At 39.6% G+C, this 19,832-nt stretch overlaps 1 protein-coding gene across 2 annotated transcripts in view; it reads left to right on the plus strand.

Moving 5' to 3' along the window:
* The window catches only part of SUPT3H (SPT3 homolog, SAGA and STAGA complex component), a 254,882-nt gene extending 235,744 nt beyond the window's left edge, over positions 1-19,138 (plus strand). The window contains exons 13-14 of one of the 2 annotated variants that reach the window (XM_053937712.1): positions 17,374-17,459; positions 18,827-19,138. In XM_053937712.1, coding sequence (XP_053793687.1) covers positions 17,374-17,415 — 42 coding nt within the window. In that variant the 3' untranslated portion in view covers positions 17,416-17,459; positions 18,827-19,138. Of the gene's footprint in view, positions 1-17,373 lie in introns of both variants that reach the window. The other variant, XM_053937711.1, reaches the window with a different exon arrangement.
* The last annotated feature ends 694 nt before the right edge of the window (positions 19,139-19,832 follow it).

Below are 19,832 nucleotides of genomic sequence, written 5' to 3' on the forward strand. Positions count from 1 at the left end.
GCCTAAAATAAGGGCAACTGGCTGAAATTCTGTGGTCTGTGGTATGTGGGAGGTCAGACTAGATGATCTAATTTTCCCTTCTGACTTTAAACTGTATGAACTGAATGTGAGCAATTCCCCTGATTACAGGACACTTCTGGCCTTTGAAATCTGCAGGATCTGTCAGTTACCAGTAAAGAACATTTGCTATTTTGCCATCAAAGCAAGGAATTAATTTTAGGATATCACATTGTTGTATCCTGCTTTATGATGTGTATAAGCAAGAAAAAAATGCCCCCCACCTATAGCATGATTTAGATTAGGCCAATGGTGTATTGTAAACTTAGCCTTTGGCATTGCTTATCACAACCAAGATTCAAAATCAGAGCTGAAACAGGACTTGATTTTAGAGTTTCAGTGCCAGGAAGGTTAACAGGATATTGACAGCTTTAGGAATGAAATGTCAGGGAGGAAATTAGAGCAAACATGCATCATGAGCCAGCACACAGCATGGCTGGTTTCAATAGAGGCGGCAGATCCTCTGTTGTAACGCCCCCACTAATAGTGGCATTATCACTGCTTCCAGATGGCGTCAACAGAAACACACAGAGCTCTTGCAGGGACCTATAATTTATCCTGATCCCTTCCTCCTCTGGATTCACCCAGAAGGAAGGCAAGTGGTACAACAGCCAACCCCAACTGTTTTCTTTTTTTTCTTTTTTTATTGCCAGGAAGTGTGGGGTGGGGCAGGATCACATCTGGGGCTCCCTGGAGCCCACCAACAGTGACTGCTCTGAGTCTTGATGGAATGGGTGCATTCACAGCTCTTCTTAGCCTCTTCCTTCTGATTTCACTGTGTCACTTGTATTGGGCTGGTCCATGTCCCAGATCAGAAGACAAATTACAGCTCCTTTACTCTGCTTTTAGATCCTCAATCAGCCCCTTCATTTTTTTCTTTTTATTGTTAAATCAACCTGGTCTAGGGGAAGGTGTCCCTGCCCATGGCAAGGGGTTGGAATGAGATAATCTTTAAATCTTTGGTTTAACCATTCAAAACCAAACCAGTGATTCTATCATTTTATTATCTAAATGCATGTGCATTCTCATTGAGTTTTACTCAACCACTGAAAAATCATCATTTTATCAGAGATAAAAACTTAGAAAACTAAGAAATGGGACATGTTTCTAACTGTATTCTTGAAAAAGCATGTTCCTTGAAAAAATGGATAAACTGTGTTAGTCTTCACAGTAAATATGGATTCAAACACATTTGAGAAGTTGATAAATAAGATGTGTCTCCCAAAGAAGAAAACTGCAGCAAAATTAGTACTTGTGTACTAATATAAAGATGCAACACTGTGAAAAAGAATGTCTCAAAATATACTAAGGTGATGCAAGGTTATTTTCAGAAAGCTCAGATCTTAATGTTTCTCAAAAGTGGGAGATACAGATGGCAATTCTAAAAAATTTCCTCTTCACAAAATGCATTAAGAACTTTTGCACTTCTCAGTTTAAATCCCTGGGTTACCTCAGCAAACATATATGTTTAAAAAGGTACCTACTTTTCACATTTAAGTGGATAAAAAAGGAACAGCATGCATTACCAGTATATTTCTTTGCCACGTCTGTGTTATGCGTTTTAGAGGAAGAAGTGGGAAAAGAAAGAAGGATCCAGTTGCTGCTAAGCTCTGTTTGGTTTTGAACTGTTTGGGTATTTCCAAAAGCCAACTCTGACACCTTAAATTCTACTTTCATCAAGAACATGGTATTTCAAAGTAGCTCGCTGAGTTTTGATTAGTGTAGCAGCAGGTCTCTTCAAATCTTTTTTTTTTTTTTCCTTTTTTTTTTTTTTTTTTTTTTGTAAGTAAGCACCCATGATTTATAGAATATTTTGTTTCAATTATTTTGACTTTGCCTTTCACCTCTTTGACCTAGAAAATTGAGAGTGCTTTAATAACCACTGTCCTTGTTAGAAACTTATTATGTGGCTCCTTTTGGAACAGCAAGTCAAGTATGTGGCACAGTATAAGGAATTTCAGTGTAATTTGTTTAGAGAGGCTGTTGCTTGACAAACCTTTTCTGAACAGGCTACATGGTAAATGAGAAATTGGAAGTCTCAGGGCTGGGAAGGATAATGGACAATAGATGCTTTCACTTCTGGTGCCTGTTCAAGTCCAATCTATCAAAGACTGAAAATTGTTCCCTTTTCAGACTGGGCAAGTGGCCTGTGAGTAAGTGGTTGGTTGACTCTGCCTGGTGCCTGATAAAACTTGCCCACAAGTCAAGAATGTCCCCGGTTTGGTTCCCTGGCCCAGTCGTTTCAAAAGCCAAAGCTGAATCTGCAGCTGCCTTTTCTTCCAGATCCAGACCAAGATGTTTTACTCATTTATCTTTTTATCTATTAATTTGTTTATTTGTTATATTTTGTCATCCCCTTGTTTTCCTCTGTAACACCTGTTGGAAGTACCACATGGAACTCAGCAAAAAAAGGTAGTTTTCTTGAGGATGAAAGAATTTCCTCCCCCAACAGGAATCAGTGGTTCACAGTGGGTCAGGATCAATGATTCACCCCATCAACACCACACCTGGAGGAATAAATATCACCCCAAAATATATTGCAGAGATATTGCTCTCCTGCAGTATCTCTTCATTTGTTAAGGGCTCTGTGAGACTCAGTCATGCTTTCTAGGTGAATCATGGCCAGCTAAAGATAGATGAAGGAAATACAGAGCAATTAAGTGACACTAAGTGACACCAATTTATCAGGAATAAATAAAAGTTTGGTGGTAAAGATGGCTTGCAAGTTCATCCAGTCTCAGCAAACCTCATTTCACACTTTCTGGGATAGAAAGCCCAGCCTTTCAGCAGGAGAATGTTCCCACAAAGGTGAAGTGGTTTTGAGCAATTTCTTCAATGGACTGGACACCAGCAGGCTTCTCTCTGACACCACAGTGGTGAGTGGCCCTTTTTTTTCCTCTTTCTTTCTTACTTTTCCTCCTTAAGCAAACTGAATAATTACAGAGGGAGGAAAAAAAAAGAGAGAGAAAAATACATGCTTCATTTATATTTAATATCCAAGATTGGAATTTAGCTTATGGGAAATATGAAAGTTCCTCCAAGATTTTGAGGGCTCTGCTGTGCCCTGAGTGATGACTGCTGGCTGCTCCAAATTGGTGTTTAGGATTCTCTTGCTCCTAATTCACAAGCACTGAGTTTCTCTCTTGTGTGGGCAACGCCCTCTTTGGTGATGCCAAAATTCTTCATATGTCCTAGAACAAGCAGTAGATCTGTTTTTCTACAGTTTCTGCAACAACTGCAGATATATTTGTAGACCCCTAATGTGGATGGGAGAGGATGAAGTAAATTTTGGATGGAATTATTTTAAGACACAGAAGCCCTTCGCTTCTGTACAGAGGAGATTATGTTAGTAAGAGACAAGGATATGCAGAAATCAGGTTGGAAAGAAAAACAGCAGAGACAGAGATAGGCTGGTCAAAAGGGAGTGGAAATAATGAGTTATGGAAAGATGGGAGAATGGGCTGGAAACCGAAGGGTGGATAAGCTGAACTGGAGCGCAAAGACAGAAAGAAAAGAAGGATAGATTTAATTAAAGTTAAGCAGAGTTGGTAATAAAGAACTTGGAAAAATGCTGTTGTGAGGAACAGGAAAAGGGGAACAGGAAAATGTGATGAGAGAAAAAATGAAAATTATTCCGTTTATTGGGGAATATCTTGTAGTTTCTAAGAAATTATTTAATAGTGGTGCACCTTTTAGAAAGCTGAGAAGGAAGTAATAGTGAAAAAGCAACGAAGAAACATTTAACTAGATATTATTTGAAGTTTATTTCTTAGTCTGTGTAAGGTTTTAGCCACACAGCTACTGGTGGAATGGCCAGCTAAGATCACTAGCTGGTTTTAAATATCTCAGCATTGGAGTTTATTTTGTAGAAATATTAGCTATTATATTAGAGATATTATATTAGATATATTAGATATTAGTGTATTATATTACTATTGTACAATAATATATAATAATAACCAATGGTAAAATATATCAACTAGTATGTATGTTTATCACTAAGATTGGTTGGCATGAAAAAACAATGGTCCATTATAAATAAAATATAGACTTGCCCAGATGGTCCCATACCTTCTCTAAAACCAAAAGCATAGGGAAATAGACAAAAAGGATTTTTTTTTTTTTCATCACAAACTCCATGTATGTTCAGGCTCTTATTTATTTTGAAGTTTATTTTGAAATAAGATAACTTTGTGGTTTGGGAAATGAGTGGATGAAATGAAAGAAATGTCTCAGTTACACATTAAACTCTTAGGAAGTCACACCTGCATTCAAGAATTGACTGTTAGAATAGCTCCAGTATCCAAAAAAGTATTGGGATTTATAAACATCTTGAGTACAGCTAGGGTGATGAACTTCTTGGCAAAATATGGGGCAACAGGCCAATTCTCTACCCAATGACTGACTTTTTTCAAGATCTGCCTATGAACCTGTGTGTGTGACTATGTCCCAGTGTCCAAAAAATAGGTCTTAGCCCCACTGAAGTGCCTCAGATTCTTCTTCCCTAAAAATCATGATCTTATACTAGAAAGAATTTTTCTTCCCACCCGTTAGGATTTGAGGGAGAAGGTGTTGAGCCCGCCAGTTGGTACAGGATGATAATCTGCAGTAATCTCTACTGATTTAATCTGTTTTTTCCATTTCATCATTTTAGCATCTGAAACTTAGTCTGGTTTCTCCTGGCCACTCACTCCAGTTTTTTTGTGCCATACACTGGTGAGACAGGAAGCTGAAGAATCCAAATGCTCCCCATCAATGGGCTGCAATGGAGTGTACTCGTGCCCTGACAATGAAAATCAGCTCCTTCCTTGGCAGTACGTGCTGCTGGAGGCTTCTGTGCGGTGTCATTTACAGCCGTGTTGTCTTTGTAGATTCCTGCTACGATGTGAGAACACTGATGAGTGGAGGGGGAAGGGACCAACCTTCCCTTTACCATATGGGAAACATCTGTAGGGCTCTCTCTAAAGAAATGTGTTGTCATTTCGTAGTTTCTTCAAAGTGTTGCATAGACAAAAGTTATCAACTTGAACTTCTACCAGCCTTGACTGTCCCATCCTCTGGAGCCACTGTAATGCCAAAGTATTCTTTTAAATGAGACAGTTAGTAATGTTTTAAACTGTCTCACCCAAAAAAATGTAACATCGACTGGAAAAGTATAGAGTAGTCAAAGTGCTCCAAAAATAAAACAAAAGAAACAATATCATGCCCTTTTATTGTGGCCCCTTAACTCTAGTCCTCTGAGAGCAGCGCTGATTGATGTCAGTGATGCAACCTAAAAATTAATGTCAATTACCCAAAACAAAATGCACATAAATGACTTCAGGGTCTGATTTCAGTCCATAAAAGCCAGGGAATTCAGAGCTACTGGAGAGACGAAAACCTGGATTTCACATTCCCATCTTACCAACAGCCGTTCTGCTGGGGGGAAAAGGAGAAACAAAGGAAAAAGGAGTTACACCATTACAATAAATAATGTGATGGAGACAACAGCTCTGTCTTTGCCAAAGCCTGAATCCACTGGGTCCCATTTACTTTAAATCCAGGAACTGCAATGTGTTCTAGGTTTGGGGCTCAGTTCTACCACCTTTCTGCTTTTTTAAAATATGAACTCTTATTGTTTTGGTTAACAATTACATTTAATGAGACCTAACTAACTCTTCATTTATAGTAATTATTTAGTGTTCTTTCATTTCCAGCCACTGAAAGTGAGGATGTTGCTGTCAGCATGATTAGCCCATGTTATCTACTTGATGCAATAATTGCACATCCAAACGGAATCGACCCCGCACTCGCTGATAAATGAACATGCAGTAATCGAGATGTTCTGGTGTCAGCATGCAAACAAATCAAAATGTTCTAACATGAAAGTACATATGAAAAAACTTCCATACAGGATTTAAATATTCCTTGATGTTATTAAAAAAATATGGTCTGGGAGATCATGAAATGCCCGCGGTGGGGTTGCAAGCGAGTAATCCATCTCCCTATTCCTAAACCCATATTTAGTGACTGAACAATGGCAATCAGCCAGAACAATCTCGTGGCCTGGCCAGTTTTTTTTCAAAGGAGTATCACTTTTATAGATGTACATATAAATGTGTGTCTCTTAAACTGGATACAAGGGAAAAAGATGAGATGCATTAAAAAAGAAAAGAGAGTTTGATGTGATGGGTCAGACCACAGAGATATTGTTGATGGCATTCGTCTGTCCTTGCATTTCAAAATAAATTTCATTTAAGTAACATGTGCCATAGGAAGTGACATGTGAAATTAGGTCTGTGGAGGGGGGTATAGCATGAAGGTTCTGAGTCTGCTGAGTTATTTCATTTGCTTCACAAAGTAAATATTATTTGCCCAGCCCCCATCCACAACCAATCAGTCAGAAATTGCCAAAAGGAATTTTTATTCACTTCTAGGAAGGCCATTTTGGAATCCTGTTATTCTCAGCAACCATCCAGTGTCCCTGGAGTTACCCATTTGCCCAAGATGTTAGGCAAGTAATAAACAGATGGACAGAATGACATTTAGAAAGATTAAAGATATTTTGAGCTGTACATTAGAGAGACTTGAAGTCTATGTCCACTTGTGAACCAGCTTTTCCAACACATGATTGTGGATATAATTTCATTTAAAAAGTATAATGTAATGAAAAGCCTTCCCTTCCTTGAGATCCCAAGTTCCTTGGCACATTCTTGCAACTCATAACTTGCCCGCGGCTCTCTGAAAGTGCAGTGAGGGCTCTCCTCTGTGCAGGCTGCGAGGCTTTGGGCAGTGTTCCCACACTCCCAATGTGCCACTGGAATGGTTTCTGCTCATCAGACCCTGCTAAACACAGGAAGGAATTTGTCTCTCCTGCAGGTAGGAAGTGCTGGGGAGAGCAGGACTGGGCCCTGCAGCGTGAGTGGTGGCCAGGAGGGGACTGCCCTCTGCACGTGTCCCAACTCATTCCTTTACAAACAAAGGCATCCCCAAGTCCAGCTCCTCATGTGCTCAGCATATTTCAGCATTGAGATTGAATTGCAGGAGATAGTGAGCAGGGCCACTATCATCCAGACCCAGGCGGGATCTGGTGTTTTTCACAAATCATAGAATCATTTAGGTGGGAAAAGCTCTCTAAGATCATTGAATCCAATTAAATCTATTAACCCAGCACTGCCAAGCCCAGCACTAAAACCAGTCTCCAAGTACCACATCTACACACTGACCACTTCATTCTTGTTACCCATTTTTTCTTCTTCTGTTTGCTTTGCATATATTGAAGAAATCAGTCATTCGTACTCCTTTCTTTTCCAAATCCTCATGCTTAAGTCTTGCTTGAATGGGATAAATGTGTCATTACTTTGCTGAGACTGACTCAATACTTAAATGGGTTGTGACCAAAGGGAGAAGCATCCTTCTGTGATTATCACCAATTACTAATGAAGTGTTAACTGTTCAAAGCAATTAACTGCTCTGCTTTGTATTTTTTACAGGCATATTGCATTCTTTGCATAAGGAGTAGGGCATCCTGCATGTAATTAAAGAATAACCTTTAATTTCCTAAATTGCAAATGATTGCCATCATCAAAAATCAAATACCTGTATCAATACATGCCTGGAATAATGTTCTAATTAAGGATGGAGCTTTGTTTTAAAGGATAGGGGCATTTGGCTTTCATGTTTAGTGAACCATTTTTTAAGTTTGGATTTGATCCTGATTTTCAGAAGTTCAGGAGGGACCAGGAAACCTATTTTGATTCAGGGCTATTTCTAATATAAATGTCGTAAAACTTGGTATTGTGTAATAATTTATTCTGCTGCTAAAATATTGGTTTAAACTGCCTCAGCACTTGGATTTTTTCTCCAGCGTGTAGCAGAAATACATGTGAAAGATCGATTGGATGCCATTCTGCAGCCTAATCCTAGGTAATTTATTCAGTTTTACCTGAGACAAAGGTCCAAATATATATATTCTTCTGGTTTTAATCAGTCTAACTACAATTGATTCAGCTTTTGCCTGAATAAGGAGTGAGTAAAAACTGAGCAAGAGCCTCAAGATTTGGCTCTTATTCATTAACCTCAGGGCAGACTTCATTTTGTGTGATTTTTAAGCTATTAAAATGTTGGTTGGCTTCCATTTGAGCTCAAATTCCTAATATCACCAAATAATTATGTGTAGATGATGAAATGAAAAAACAGGCATGTAGTCTCCAAACACATTTCAGTCTGGGTGGCTGAAATGGCTCATAACATTCAATGCATGAAAATAGGGTGGATTGAATAAATTAGCAGAATCACAAAAGGAAACCACTATAGGAAATAGTTTTACATGTGTAATCACTGAAATACTCTAGTGAATGTGTCAATCTGTACTAAATAAATATATTTGTTTATAGACATGTTCTGTATTAGCTTCCACTCTTTCACAGCACTTTGCCAAGCAAAATCCCACTAGAAGTAGGATGTTCGCACCCGAGTAGGAGTTTCTTGGATAAATATTTTTTCTATATTGAGACCAAAACCACTTCTACAAATTTCAGACTTTGATTGAAATAGTATATTTCTTTTGCCTCTTTTTTTTTTTTTTCTCTTTTTTATTCCCCCCACCTCTTCCCATCTCCTTCACTGACAACCACTGATGCATTACCTTAATTCCTCTTACCTCCCACTGCTCCGGTGCGCCAGCGCCCCTGTGCAGACAGAGCACATCAGTCAGGGCTGAGCAGGGCAAGAAGTGGCCACACCCCAGTGCTGCCACCAGCAAAGGGCCTCGGAGCCTGAGAAAATTCCTCTCTTCACAGACCTGAGCTGTTGGTTGGGCTCTCGTTTCCCCGCTGAACTGCTCTGTTGAATCAGAGAGAGCAGAAGTGCTGTGCCCTCTGCAGAGAGCATTTGCAAGATGCTTTCAGGAGGTAGGGGAGAAGTGTGTTACAAAATGTCATTAGATGCTGCTTTTTGTTACAATTTCAACAGTTTTAAGGGGAAAATGTAGGTGAACTCTGTTTGTTTGCTCAAAAAAATTAATTTCAAAGTAATGCCCACTCCTCCTATGCAATAGCTGTGAATTTCAGCATCTTTTTCTCTACATCTGGTATTTTATCCATTAAAATGGAAGATAAAATGCAATTAAAATTATAATTATGGCATACTATGCAATGTATTTAAAGTGTCGTGTATTAGCTCTGTAATCAAGCAATCCTCAAAAAGGGGTTTTTAGTGAGTGATAGTATTTCTGTTTCAAAGGCGGGGAAATGAAAGCACAGAGGCACTAAGTGGTTTGTCTGAGGCCACACAGCAAGTAAGTGTCAGAGCTGGGAGCAGAGCCCAGCCCTGGCTCCTGCCCTTGTACTCAGAGACTGTACCACACCATATTGTTTCCAAATAAATTTGCTCTTTAGCTCCTATGCTGAGGTCATGAGCAGTGGTGACACAGAGGGGAAATTTAACCTCTTCTGTCACTTCCTACAGGAAAAAAAAACCCTGAGCTTCTACTACAGTAGAAGAAAATCTTAAAAGGTCAAATGAAATCATCCCTGGAGACAGGGAGCCATCCAGGTTGTTTGGTGCTGAATTGCTCTCAGGCTGAAGGAGTTTTTATTGTTAGTGGTATATTTTCACATGGGAGTGCTGTGACTGTGCAGTGCCCTGAGTCATAAACCAGAGGTTTCAGTGTCCAGTCATAGCTAAAGTCTCAAGACTTCCAGTTTTAATTTAATTCTCAGACATAATAAAGTTCCCTGTTTACATTATTGTTGCCATGCAGCTAAAGCACATCAGGAGAGGAGAGTTTGGCCCTTGAGCAACTCCAGGTGTTATGACCAGTTTGACGTGAGGCAGTAAAAATATAAGTGAACTAATTGCACTGCTCATGAGGAGATCAGGGACACTCAGGAACCACTGCATTTCCAGTGGGTGAGGGGATTGAGCTCTCCTAATTATGCTGGATTCCAATAGGTCATATCCATCGAGGTCTGGTGCCCCATGGAGAGCTGCTGTGTGCTTTGGCAGCAGCATGTCCTGGGCAGACAGTTATGGGCCATTTGACCCACAGCAAGAGGAACTTGCTGGATTTCATCTTCCTCCACAGGAGAAGCAGCTGATGCTGTCTGGGGAAGAGGGGTGATGGAGCCCTGCTACAGGTTGTGCAGCCGGGGGGAAGGGATTCTTCTCCCTGACTGTGAGTGGAGAGCAGTGTGTGGTTGAAGTAGGGCTCAGAACAGGAATTTCTATCAGTGTGCAAAGTGGTGTCGCCTTTCCTCTGACAATTAAAAACGGTTTCTTGCTCTCAGACAAATAAAGCCCATTAAAGCTGTGGCAGTGATGGGAAAGACTTTGTGAAAATATGTTTGTTTTGCAAAGCTGGCTGCCAGGTATTGTTTTATAGTTCCGTTTTTTCCTTCTTTCTCCACTGTTTACAGTACCCTCTGAGAGACTTAAAATGATCCCTCTCTCCCCACCAATTTTGTTCTTTTTTCTCTTGGCAGAGATTGGTACCCCACTCCCACACCCCAGTTCTTGCTGCAACAGGAGCCATGATCCTTTTGCCTTGTATTTCTTTTTTACAATACTAGCCCAGCCCTGAGAGCAGCATTTTTTGGTTAACTGCAGCATTGCAGTTTTGGCCAAATACATTGGAGGACAGCAGTACAAGCCCTACATTTTGTTCTCCAGCCACTGGTGGTACTGCAGAGGGTGTCTGAGAAATTAATTTGGTCCTTTTTTCCAGTGATCCTACATTTCCATCAGCCTTGGGAATGTCATTTATCCCAGAAGCAGAAAGCAACAATAAAAAAGTTGGATAGTTGAGATCCAGACTATGTTCTTTAACAGGCTTGGACGATATATCCTGGATATGTCCCATTCCTATACACAGCAGCCCAGTGTAACAAAATTATTTAAAAATTTATGCCACCGGCAGATAAAAGGTCACCCAAATCCCAGAGCTGACTTTTCTGGGAAGCATTTTGTTGATGGGTGGTTTATTGGAGTAGTGTTTTTATCAGTGCGTGATATTTGTGGGCACCTACATGAAGCATTCTTGTGATCTCCAGCCCCTTCCTGATGGCAGGGACTCTTGGCATGGACACTGCTGCTGTCCCTGGTGTGTCACCAGGCTGAGGACTCAGGGAACAGACCTGAGGAATGCAGCTGTTGGTGTTTTTTACACCTGATACAGTGAAAGCCGAGGGACAGATAGACTCAAGGCAAGAACAGAAGTGAAGACATCATGTCTGGTCACTCTGACCATTCTGACAAAGGAAGATGTAACAAGGACTTTGCTGGCAAAAGAGATAACAAAGGACATTACTAGTGTTAAGAAGAGTAATCAGAAGATTGTGTTTCTAAAGGGGACTGGGACAAAGGGGTCAGAGTGAAAAATTTTGTTTGAACGTAGTGACCTACAAATACTGGTAAATTGGTGTAAAAAACTGGCTCTGCTTTGCTGGCGTAAGCAGAGTCCATGTCACTCAATCCTCGCAAATGGTTTCCTGGGATCTAGTGTAAGCACCAATGTGGTCGTGCTTCCAGAGGGAGTGTTATGGTATGGATAAATGGATGCTGTAGCTCTCAGCACGTTGGTCTAGCCTCATCATAAATGAAATCCATTTCATGGCAACAGCAGGGCAGATCAGCCAGAGCATCATACAAGTCTGTAACGTGCTAAACCTGGGTGTCCATAGATACATATTTGGGGTGTGTTATTCATTATTGACCACATATACGACATTATTTATATAAGGCGCTCCCTCATCCTTTGAGTAACATCAGTCATCTGTGCTTTGGCTACTGATCAAAGATGCGTTTGTGGAACTAGAGCTTTCAGTGCTATTGTTGTAAATTGGAGGGAGAATTATCCATTATATTTCTTTTGTAACATGGATGCACTTTTGATAAAGAGAGTTTATATCCACACAAATTTATTTAAACTTAAACAGAAGCAATTCATTCTAAACAACACATGGATTTTCTTTTTCAAACAATGTTGCTTATACTTTGCCTCTTAAACTAATTATTATTTTAATCTCTAAATAAGCTGACACTTTGCATGTGGTTTGTCTGTTCAGGCTGGGATTAATTAGAGGAGCAACCTTTTAATCACAGGGGTTTTAATCTAAATGTTTTTATGTACAAAGAGTTATGAATCTGTCTGGGGTTACCTGTTTGATGTTATGGCAAGCTAATGAGATTTCAAAGTTAGCATTTCCCAAATAAAATGGAAAGAAGAGACAGGGAGAAAAGGAGCAGATTCAAAATTAGAGAATATTGGTGGTTTATGGGTTCCAGGTTATTTGGAATGGAATGAAAGTTAATGCTACATCCTTTTTTCCATCCTGCCAGCCAGTGTCTGACCCAAGAATGTCTCTTATTTAAAGAGCAGGGCTCCCTCCACTGTTCTTAAATAAAGGCTCTCACTGTCTGAGATCCAACCCTCCCCAGTTTTCACAGTAACATTGTATGGCTGCATGAAGAGAATTATTTAATGGAAAGAAGTTTTGCATATGATTCCCCTATCACAAACCTGCTTAAGTCATATGGTTTGATTTACATTTATGCAAATGTCAGAGAATAAAGTAAAATTACCCAAGGCAGAAAGGACCATGGCATGTCACAAACAAGATGCCTATTTACATTTATGTTTGCTAATGAAGTTCAGCCAGGGCTTGCTCTTTGATTTGGATGTCTCTGTCTGCCATTCCATTTTATGCACTGCAATTAAACCACTTGCCCACACACATACAAGAGGACACCAAGAAAGGCAGACTTCAAGTTTTATAAATGCTGTTCTGTAACTCTTCACAGGGCTTATAATTCAGGGTTTAACATCTCTAAGTGATATAACAGGCCTGCAGTGTGACATTGTGCTTAACTTTAACGCAAGGAGAACTGCAGACTTAAACCAATGTCGGATTTGGCCCAATAAACTTTGGTGTCTCGGGTGCCCGCTGGAGATGTTTTACTCCAGACTTTCCAAATTTTATCCCAAATAAAAATTAAGCCTCAGCCCACTCAAAAATCACAGCTGTTTCTTTCTCCTGCCAAAATTATTCTTTCTCATCATGCTACAGCTGTGAAATCATGCACTAGTGTAAATTGTTAACTGGAAACCATTTCTAGCTGAGGTGCCTATTCAGAAGTCTTGGTACTATAATCTACTCTGTTCTCTCATTGAGGAGTACAACATCTTCATGTTTGACTGGAACTTGTTTCTGTAAATCATAGAATCACAGACCGGTGTGGATTGGAAGGGACCTTAAAGGTCATCCAGTTCCCACCCTCAACCATGGGCAGGGGCACCTTCCACTGTCCCAGGTTGCTCCAAGCCCCATCCAACCTGGCCTTGGACACTTCCAGGACTGGAGCTACCATAGCTTCTCTGAGCTACCTGTGCCATGGCCTCACCATCCTCACAGGAAACAATGTCTTCCCAATATCCAATCTAAACTCACACTCTTTCAGTTTAAAGCCATCTTCCTAGTCTTAAATTGCTAATAAACACAATTATCTATCCCTTAAATTGTCCTGTGAACTCTTCACTAAGATGTCCCATTTCATGGGACCTACTGTGAGGACAGGAATTTTGCTCCACTCCTTTTCTTGGAGTGGATCATTTTGGTCCTTCATAATGACACTACAGGAGACAAATGGGACCAAAAGCAAAGAGAGTAGAAAATGGATGACTTTTCATGAAATTTGAGGATTTGGTTGGCCAAATTCCCTTGTTCCATGCTGGCTTTTTAAGCTGTTTGTTTTTCCTTCTTTCACCAAACTAAGGGCAAAGCTAGATGTTACATTTAGGCAACTGACAGCAGTGAACACTGCACATCTTTTCTGCTTCATTGTGCCTCCTTTCAGATTGCTGGAAGAATGCCTGTCTTCATTGATTAAATAATGGTAGTGTTGCCAGAGAGGATCCTGTGTCAGAATCCAAGGTGCTTTGACAACTAGAAGGAGCAACATTTCCAAGGGAGCATTCCTGTATAGAGGATGCCTGAGAAGGTTCTTCACAAGATGCTTTCAGGGGGTAGAATCATAGAATGGTTGGGGTTAGAAGAGGTGTTAAAGATCTGGTTCCAACCCCACTGCCAGGGGCAGGGATGGACCCACTAGGTCAGGGTAGGACTGGGAAATGAGGACCAAGAAGAAAAATCATCACAACTCTCCCCTAAATGGGAGCAAGTGGTAAGAGTGGCCTGGACAAGATGAAGGTCATGTTTCTGTTTTCACATTGACACAGCCTGTGCAGCCTCTAGCTCTGATTGGCAGCAATCTGTCCTTCTGCCTTCAAGGAGGTCAGAGAAAAGGAGAAAAAATCTTGTCATGTGATGTCAAGGAGCAGGAAGAGTTCCTGTGAGAGCTAGAATAGCCAAATAAGGTAAGATCAACTTTTCAGGACATTGAAACCATTCTGGGAAGGCAGACTTGTCTAATTTGTGCCAGATTAGGTGATTCCCCATGTCTGAAAGTTGGTCTCTTGACCACTTCTGCACATATTGGGTACAGCAAGAGTCTTACAGAACTTCAACCATAGCAGAGACTCAGCCCACAGCAGGAAAAGTCAAAGCACAGCCTGGTAGTAAATTTTAAGAGAGAACACACGCAAAATTTGGATGCAGTAGACACTTTTCCAAAAAGGGCTCCAGGAGGAACCATGGGCTTATGTTATCTCTTTACAGCAAGACATATCCAGCAAAATGGATACAGCTATTTTAATCCCACATCAAGAGCCTGCGTCATCCTCTATCTGTAATTCTGAGCCAAATAATCATATTAAAAAAAAAATTAAATGTGGATGCTGCCAAAGTGGCATAAAGCACCCAGAAGTGTCATCCAAACCCTCTAAATTATCTCCAACCACATTAAATGTCTGCCACATACATCTAAACTCTTGCAAGGGCACATGCACATGTGAGTTTTATGAAAAACATCTTGCTGTTTCTCTTCATGATTCTTGGCATGTAAAGATCTGTCTTTCAGTATCACAAATTCAGCTGTATAGATCTTCAAGATATCTGGTATAACTCAGAAAGATGGGATGTCTGTAAAATACTTTTGCTCTGCATAAAAGCGTTTTGGAGGTTAACCTTTATTATCTAGTAATGTATCAAAATGAGTACGAAGTGTTATCTTGTTATGGAATGGGATGAATCAAACTCCCTCCTCTGAAATACAGATTTTCAAAACAGTTACCTTTATGCTGAGGTTGAAGGTATGAATGGTTTCTGGGTAAAATGGTTCAATTTATGGCTAAATTCCATAACGAAACGTACATATATCAGAATCACTTTGTCAGACCTGGGAAGGAAAAAATATGTTGTTTTCATTATTTCTGAACTTCATAATGGCTTCAGGAATTTTTTTGGTCGTTTCCAAAGAAAGTGAACTTCAGGCAGAGATTAAAGCAGAGGAAATTTCAGCCCAAGGGCAAATGTTTTAGAAAGTTTAAAGTATGTGAAAGGGGGAGTGAAGTAGGAAATAGTTTTCAATCCTAACTATAGCCACACTTGTTATAATATATCACTAAATATAGACCAGTGGGTGTGCCCAACTCTCCAGAGGTGTTATCCTGCCTGCCATGAACTGGCTTCTGAAATGACCTTTGCAGGGATATAACTGACTGTACAACACTGCCCATGTTGGAAAATGTTAAACTTCATTATTTCCCAGGTAAGCCCAGCCAAGCCCAACTTTGCTTCACAACCAACATTCCTTTCACAAAATTCAACCTTTTATCTTTCATGTAGATCCAGCTTTGTACTCAGGATCATTTGTCTCCAAGCAAATTGCACAGTAGTTCTGAATATTTTGTTTATGTGTTAAAGGTTGTCACTTGGGTTTTAAAGCCCTGTGAAACTATTGGGGTCAAGCAGATGCATCGACTTCCAAATGCCAGCCATAATGGTTTGGGCAAGCTGAACATCCAAACTGCCTTGGACTTTCTGCTTGTGGTTGTGGGAATATATTGGATCCTTTCAAAATTATTGGCTAGTCTGTCCTGGGCATTTCATGTTTGGGTATAGAGTCTTTGGATTTATTTTGTGTTTTGTTTGTGGTGATACTGTCGTGTCTTGGCTGTATATCCCAGAGTTGATGTTCTGCTCTTTGACTTCAGTGCCATATGCTGCTAGATCTCCAGACTGAAGTGTGGTGTTAATGTAAAGGATGCTGTAATGAACATCTTGTACATATTTCCTTTTGCATATTCACTGTCTGTAAAATGTCTCTCTGAATACATCCTTGCTGGTTTTGAAATGGTTTCTTTACAGTTCAGCATAAATGCTATTCATATCCAAAGTTGTTTGAGGTTATCCTTTACTCCTAATGTTACTCTAATTCTACTTTAAGAGAGGAAAAATTGATCTGGCTGAAATTAATTAGGAAACTGGTAGAGCCACTAAAAATGGTGGTTATATATGGCACTTCCTAAGTACTTTGACTGAAGAGGTACAAAATAAATCTGACGAAGCACTAACTGTAGTGAAATAGATGACTACATTCTCATTTTTAAAACAGGATGGCTGCTGAAGGTGAACCAAATAAAGCAAAACTATTTAAATTCCTTTGCTTTTTTAAAGATATTGTTAATAGAAAAAAATATTTTTAAACTGAGAATATCTCCTTACATTATAGGGTTTTTAGTAGCATTAAAAGGTATAGTTTCCTATATTGATTTGAAAAGAGCTGTTAAAAATGCATGAAAGGTATTTTAGGGAGACAGTGTCACAGGGATCTTTTAAGATTATTTTCTCAAGTGCCACTTAACTCTTCTGCTTCTTTACCATTGGAAACACATCATCCTAGGTTACAATATATGGGATATCTAATTATTTCCTACTGACCAGAGAGTCTTTAATTTGGTCTGGAGTGTTGGGGATTATACCACTATCTGTTTATATAACTTTAGACTCAGACTATAAATTAAATTTGAAAAACTGTAATTATTCAATAATTTGTATAGTATTCAGACAGTTTAGAAATGTTTCTTGAACACGGTGAATAGAGAAAACGTCCTTATAAAGGATAAATAGATTCAGCATAATAGTGTGTTTTTGGCTTCATCTATTTTGCAGGCAATTAACACAGGAGGATGTTACATTTTTGCCTATCTCTTGCTCTCCTGAAATAGAGTCACTAACCACTTGTTAACCACATTGATTTTTTAATAGACAAAGTGGTTGCTTACAGCTTCCCCACCACAAATGCTCAGATTAAGCACACTATTAGATTGCAGCCAGAATAGCCTACAAAACAGGAAGAAAGCCTTGCCTTTCTCTCTGCCTCCTTCCCTTGTTTAAGCTGATGTGATAATTCACTGCAGATTTTCTCTTTCCCTGACAGAGTGCCTACCGCAGGAACGGGATGACTTTTCTCGCCTGCTGATGTGGATGTGGCTGCAGCAACAGGAAAGACAGTATTATATTAAGGTGATTTTCTTTTCCCCTCCGTGGAAGGAAAAAAAATACAAGCTCCAATGTCTCCAAGTACCAGTGAGTGGGCTGGTTTGTTGTGACTATCTGCTGGCTGTCTCTGTCTCCTTTTCCAGCCCCCTCAATCGTTATTCTTGTTTACTAGCTGGAACATTTAGCTAATTAATGGCAGGATGTTTGGGATAGGGTGTAGGTGGACAAGAATGCAGCTCAGACAATGCTGGAGTTTGCAGGGGACTTTCTGACTGCCATGTCATTTTTATTTAAGTGTCTGGAAGTCTGTATGTTCTCCAAAAGATGTTTCTTTGTAAAGCAGGATAGGGCAGGAAGAAGCCAGAGATAGACTGAGTTGTATTGGTTTATTAGGTTGTATAAAGGTTATGTAGTTTTCTTTGCAATTTTTTACAAGAAGAAAAACTTTTTGCCTCTATTTTCTACTAATTTCCACTTATATCTCTCAATTAATATAAGTGTTCACAGAGTATAACCCAGTTTAATCCAGTGAGGCGATTTTGATGACAGGCATACCAAGTTTGAATGCAAAGATACTCAGGAAAAGTTCAGGTAAACTACACTTCACCAGTTAGAGGCTTGGTTTTTAGCAGGCCCAAAGATAGGCTAAGTGCTCACACCCAAATTTTCAATATTGGCATCTCCGAAGGTTTGAACCATCATTGTCCAAAATCAAAGAAAGCCTTTGCAGTGACTTGGCACTGGATTGGGCCCCTATTTGGAAAAATACATTCTAAAGTGTTTGAATAACTGTGTCTGTCTCAGTGGTTGTAGGCAAGGGCTTAACGTTGTGTACTTGCTCAGCGTTTGCTGCAGGAAGCAGATGTTGTCCCTGTTGTTGACAAAGGCAGCATTTCTGTTGGATTTGGTTAAAGAAGAAACCAGCTCTTTTTGCCTTTTTTTTAATATATTTTAGCTAACATTGTTTGTTTTCAAGATTTTTTTTTTTTTAATCTCAGTCCCTGCCTCTATGCTTATTCCCGTCCCTTTGCTCCTCCAGCCTTTGCTGGCCTCACAAACACATTCACTTCTTCCCATAAAAACTGTACAAATATAGAGCTAACCACGATGATGCTTGAGCAGAGAAAAGGGCTCCTGCTTCAGCCTGTCACCAGGATCTGCTGGCACATCCTGCTGGTGTCCCTGTGGTACCCACAGGTCAGGGGTCTTCTTCAGCTGCCCAGAGCTCAGGCTTGGAATCCAGCTTAAGCCTCAAATTAATACAGAACACTCAAGGGATCAAGAGGAGAACAGCAAAGTATTTTATATAGTGCAGCCATCCTCCTCCTTTCTGCTTAGTATGTGAGGTCTTCATTTTCATTCCTGCTCTGTGCTCTTGTGCTCTTTTGTAGGTAGTTTTGTTGTCCTGCTCTCCTGGACCTGCTTGCAAAGACTTTAAATATATGTATATTTTCTAAATAAATGGAAAAATGTCTGTTTGCAACCAAAATATTGTAAAAGTGAATGTTGTACGTCCACTATTGCTGCCATTCATAAATTGCTTTTCTCTTTTATCTGCTTACGCTTCTGTTTTTTGGAAATTTTTTGTGTGTAAAGGACTAAAAGTAGTGTGTAAAATGTATTAAATGAAGAAGGGGGGACGTTTTCTGATGTTCCATTTGTGCTTTTTGAAATATATGATTAAACTTTTCTTTTTATCATCACTCCTTATTTTTGTTGGCATCCTTAATCATGGAAAATTATATGCGTGCTGTAAACATCCAGTCTTTTTCAAAAAGACACCAGCATTTATTGTATTTAGTTTCGATCTGCAGGGATACAGACCGAAGAAACCATTTCAGGCACTGGGTACTGGGATCAAAATTCCTTCTCTTGCTGTCTCTCTCCCAGATTTTACATTTTAAAATATGCATAAGCAGGAAAAATACTGGCACTTATTTTTTACTGGTCTCCTTAAAGTCCCAGAGAATGAAGACTCAACATACATTTCTCTCAGAAATATGACAGATCATGTTTTTGTTGGTCTGCTGTGTGTTTGTCTATCTTGAACAGCCTGACAGGCAATTATTTATAAAATCTGGGTTTGCCCAGTAAACCCATATAAAAACCTTTCACTTCTCTGCACAAGTCAGGGAACTGAATTTAGAGTCAAACAAGGTATGTTATGTCTCCCTATCTTGGTCTAACCCAGTTTATTCTTTTTTTGGGAAGTAATCACTTTTTTTTCCCCTCATCTTCAGATTTTCTTTAACTGTGTTTAAAACAAAAATGCAACCAGTAATACTTAAGTTGCACTTGGAGTGTTTCTTAGTACCACTTAGTACCAGTACTGCAGAAACAGAGATGTATGCTTAGGCTGGTACTACACATTATTATTATATATATAAAATTCAGCTT

Source organism: Vidua chalybeata, chromosome 3 (genome assembly GCF_026979565.1).
Source record: "Vidua chalybeata isolate OUT-0048 chromosome 3, bVidCha1 merged haplotype, whole genome shotgun sequence".
In the NCBI taxonomy this organism is placed as follows: Eukaryota; Metazoa; Chordata; class Aves; order Passeriformes; family Viduidae; genus Vidua; species Vidua chalybeata.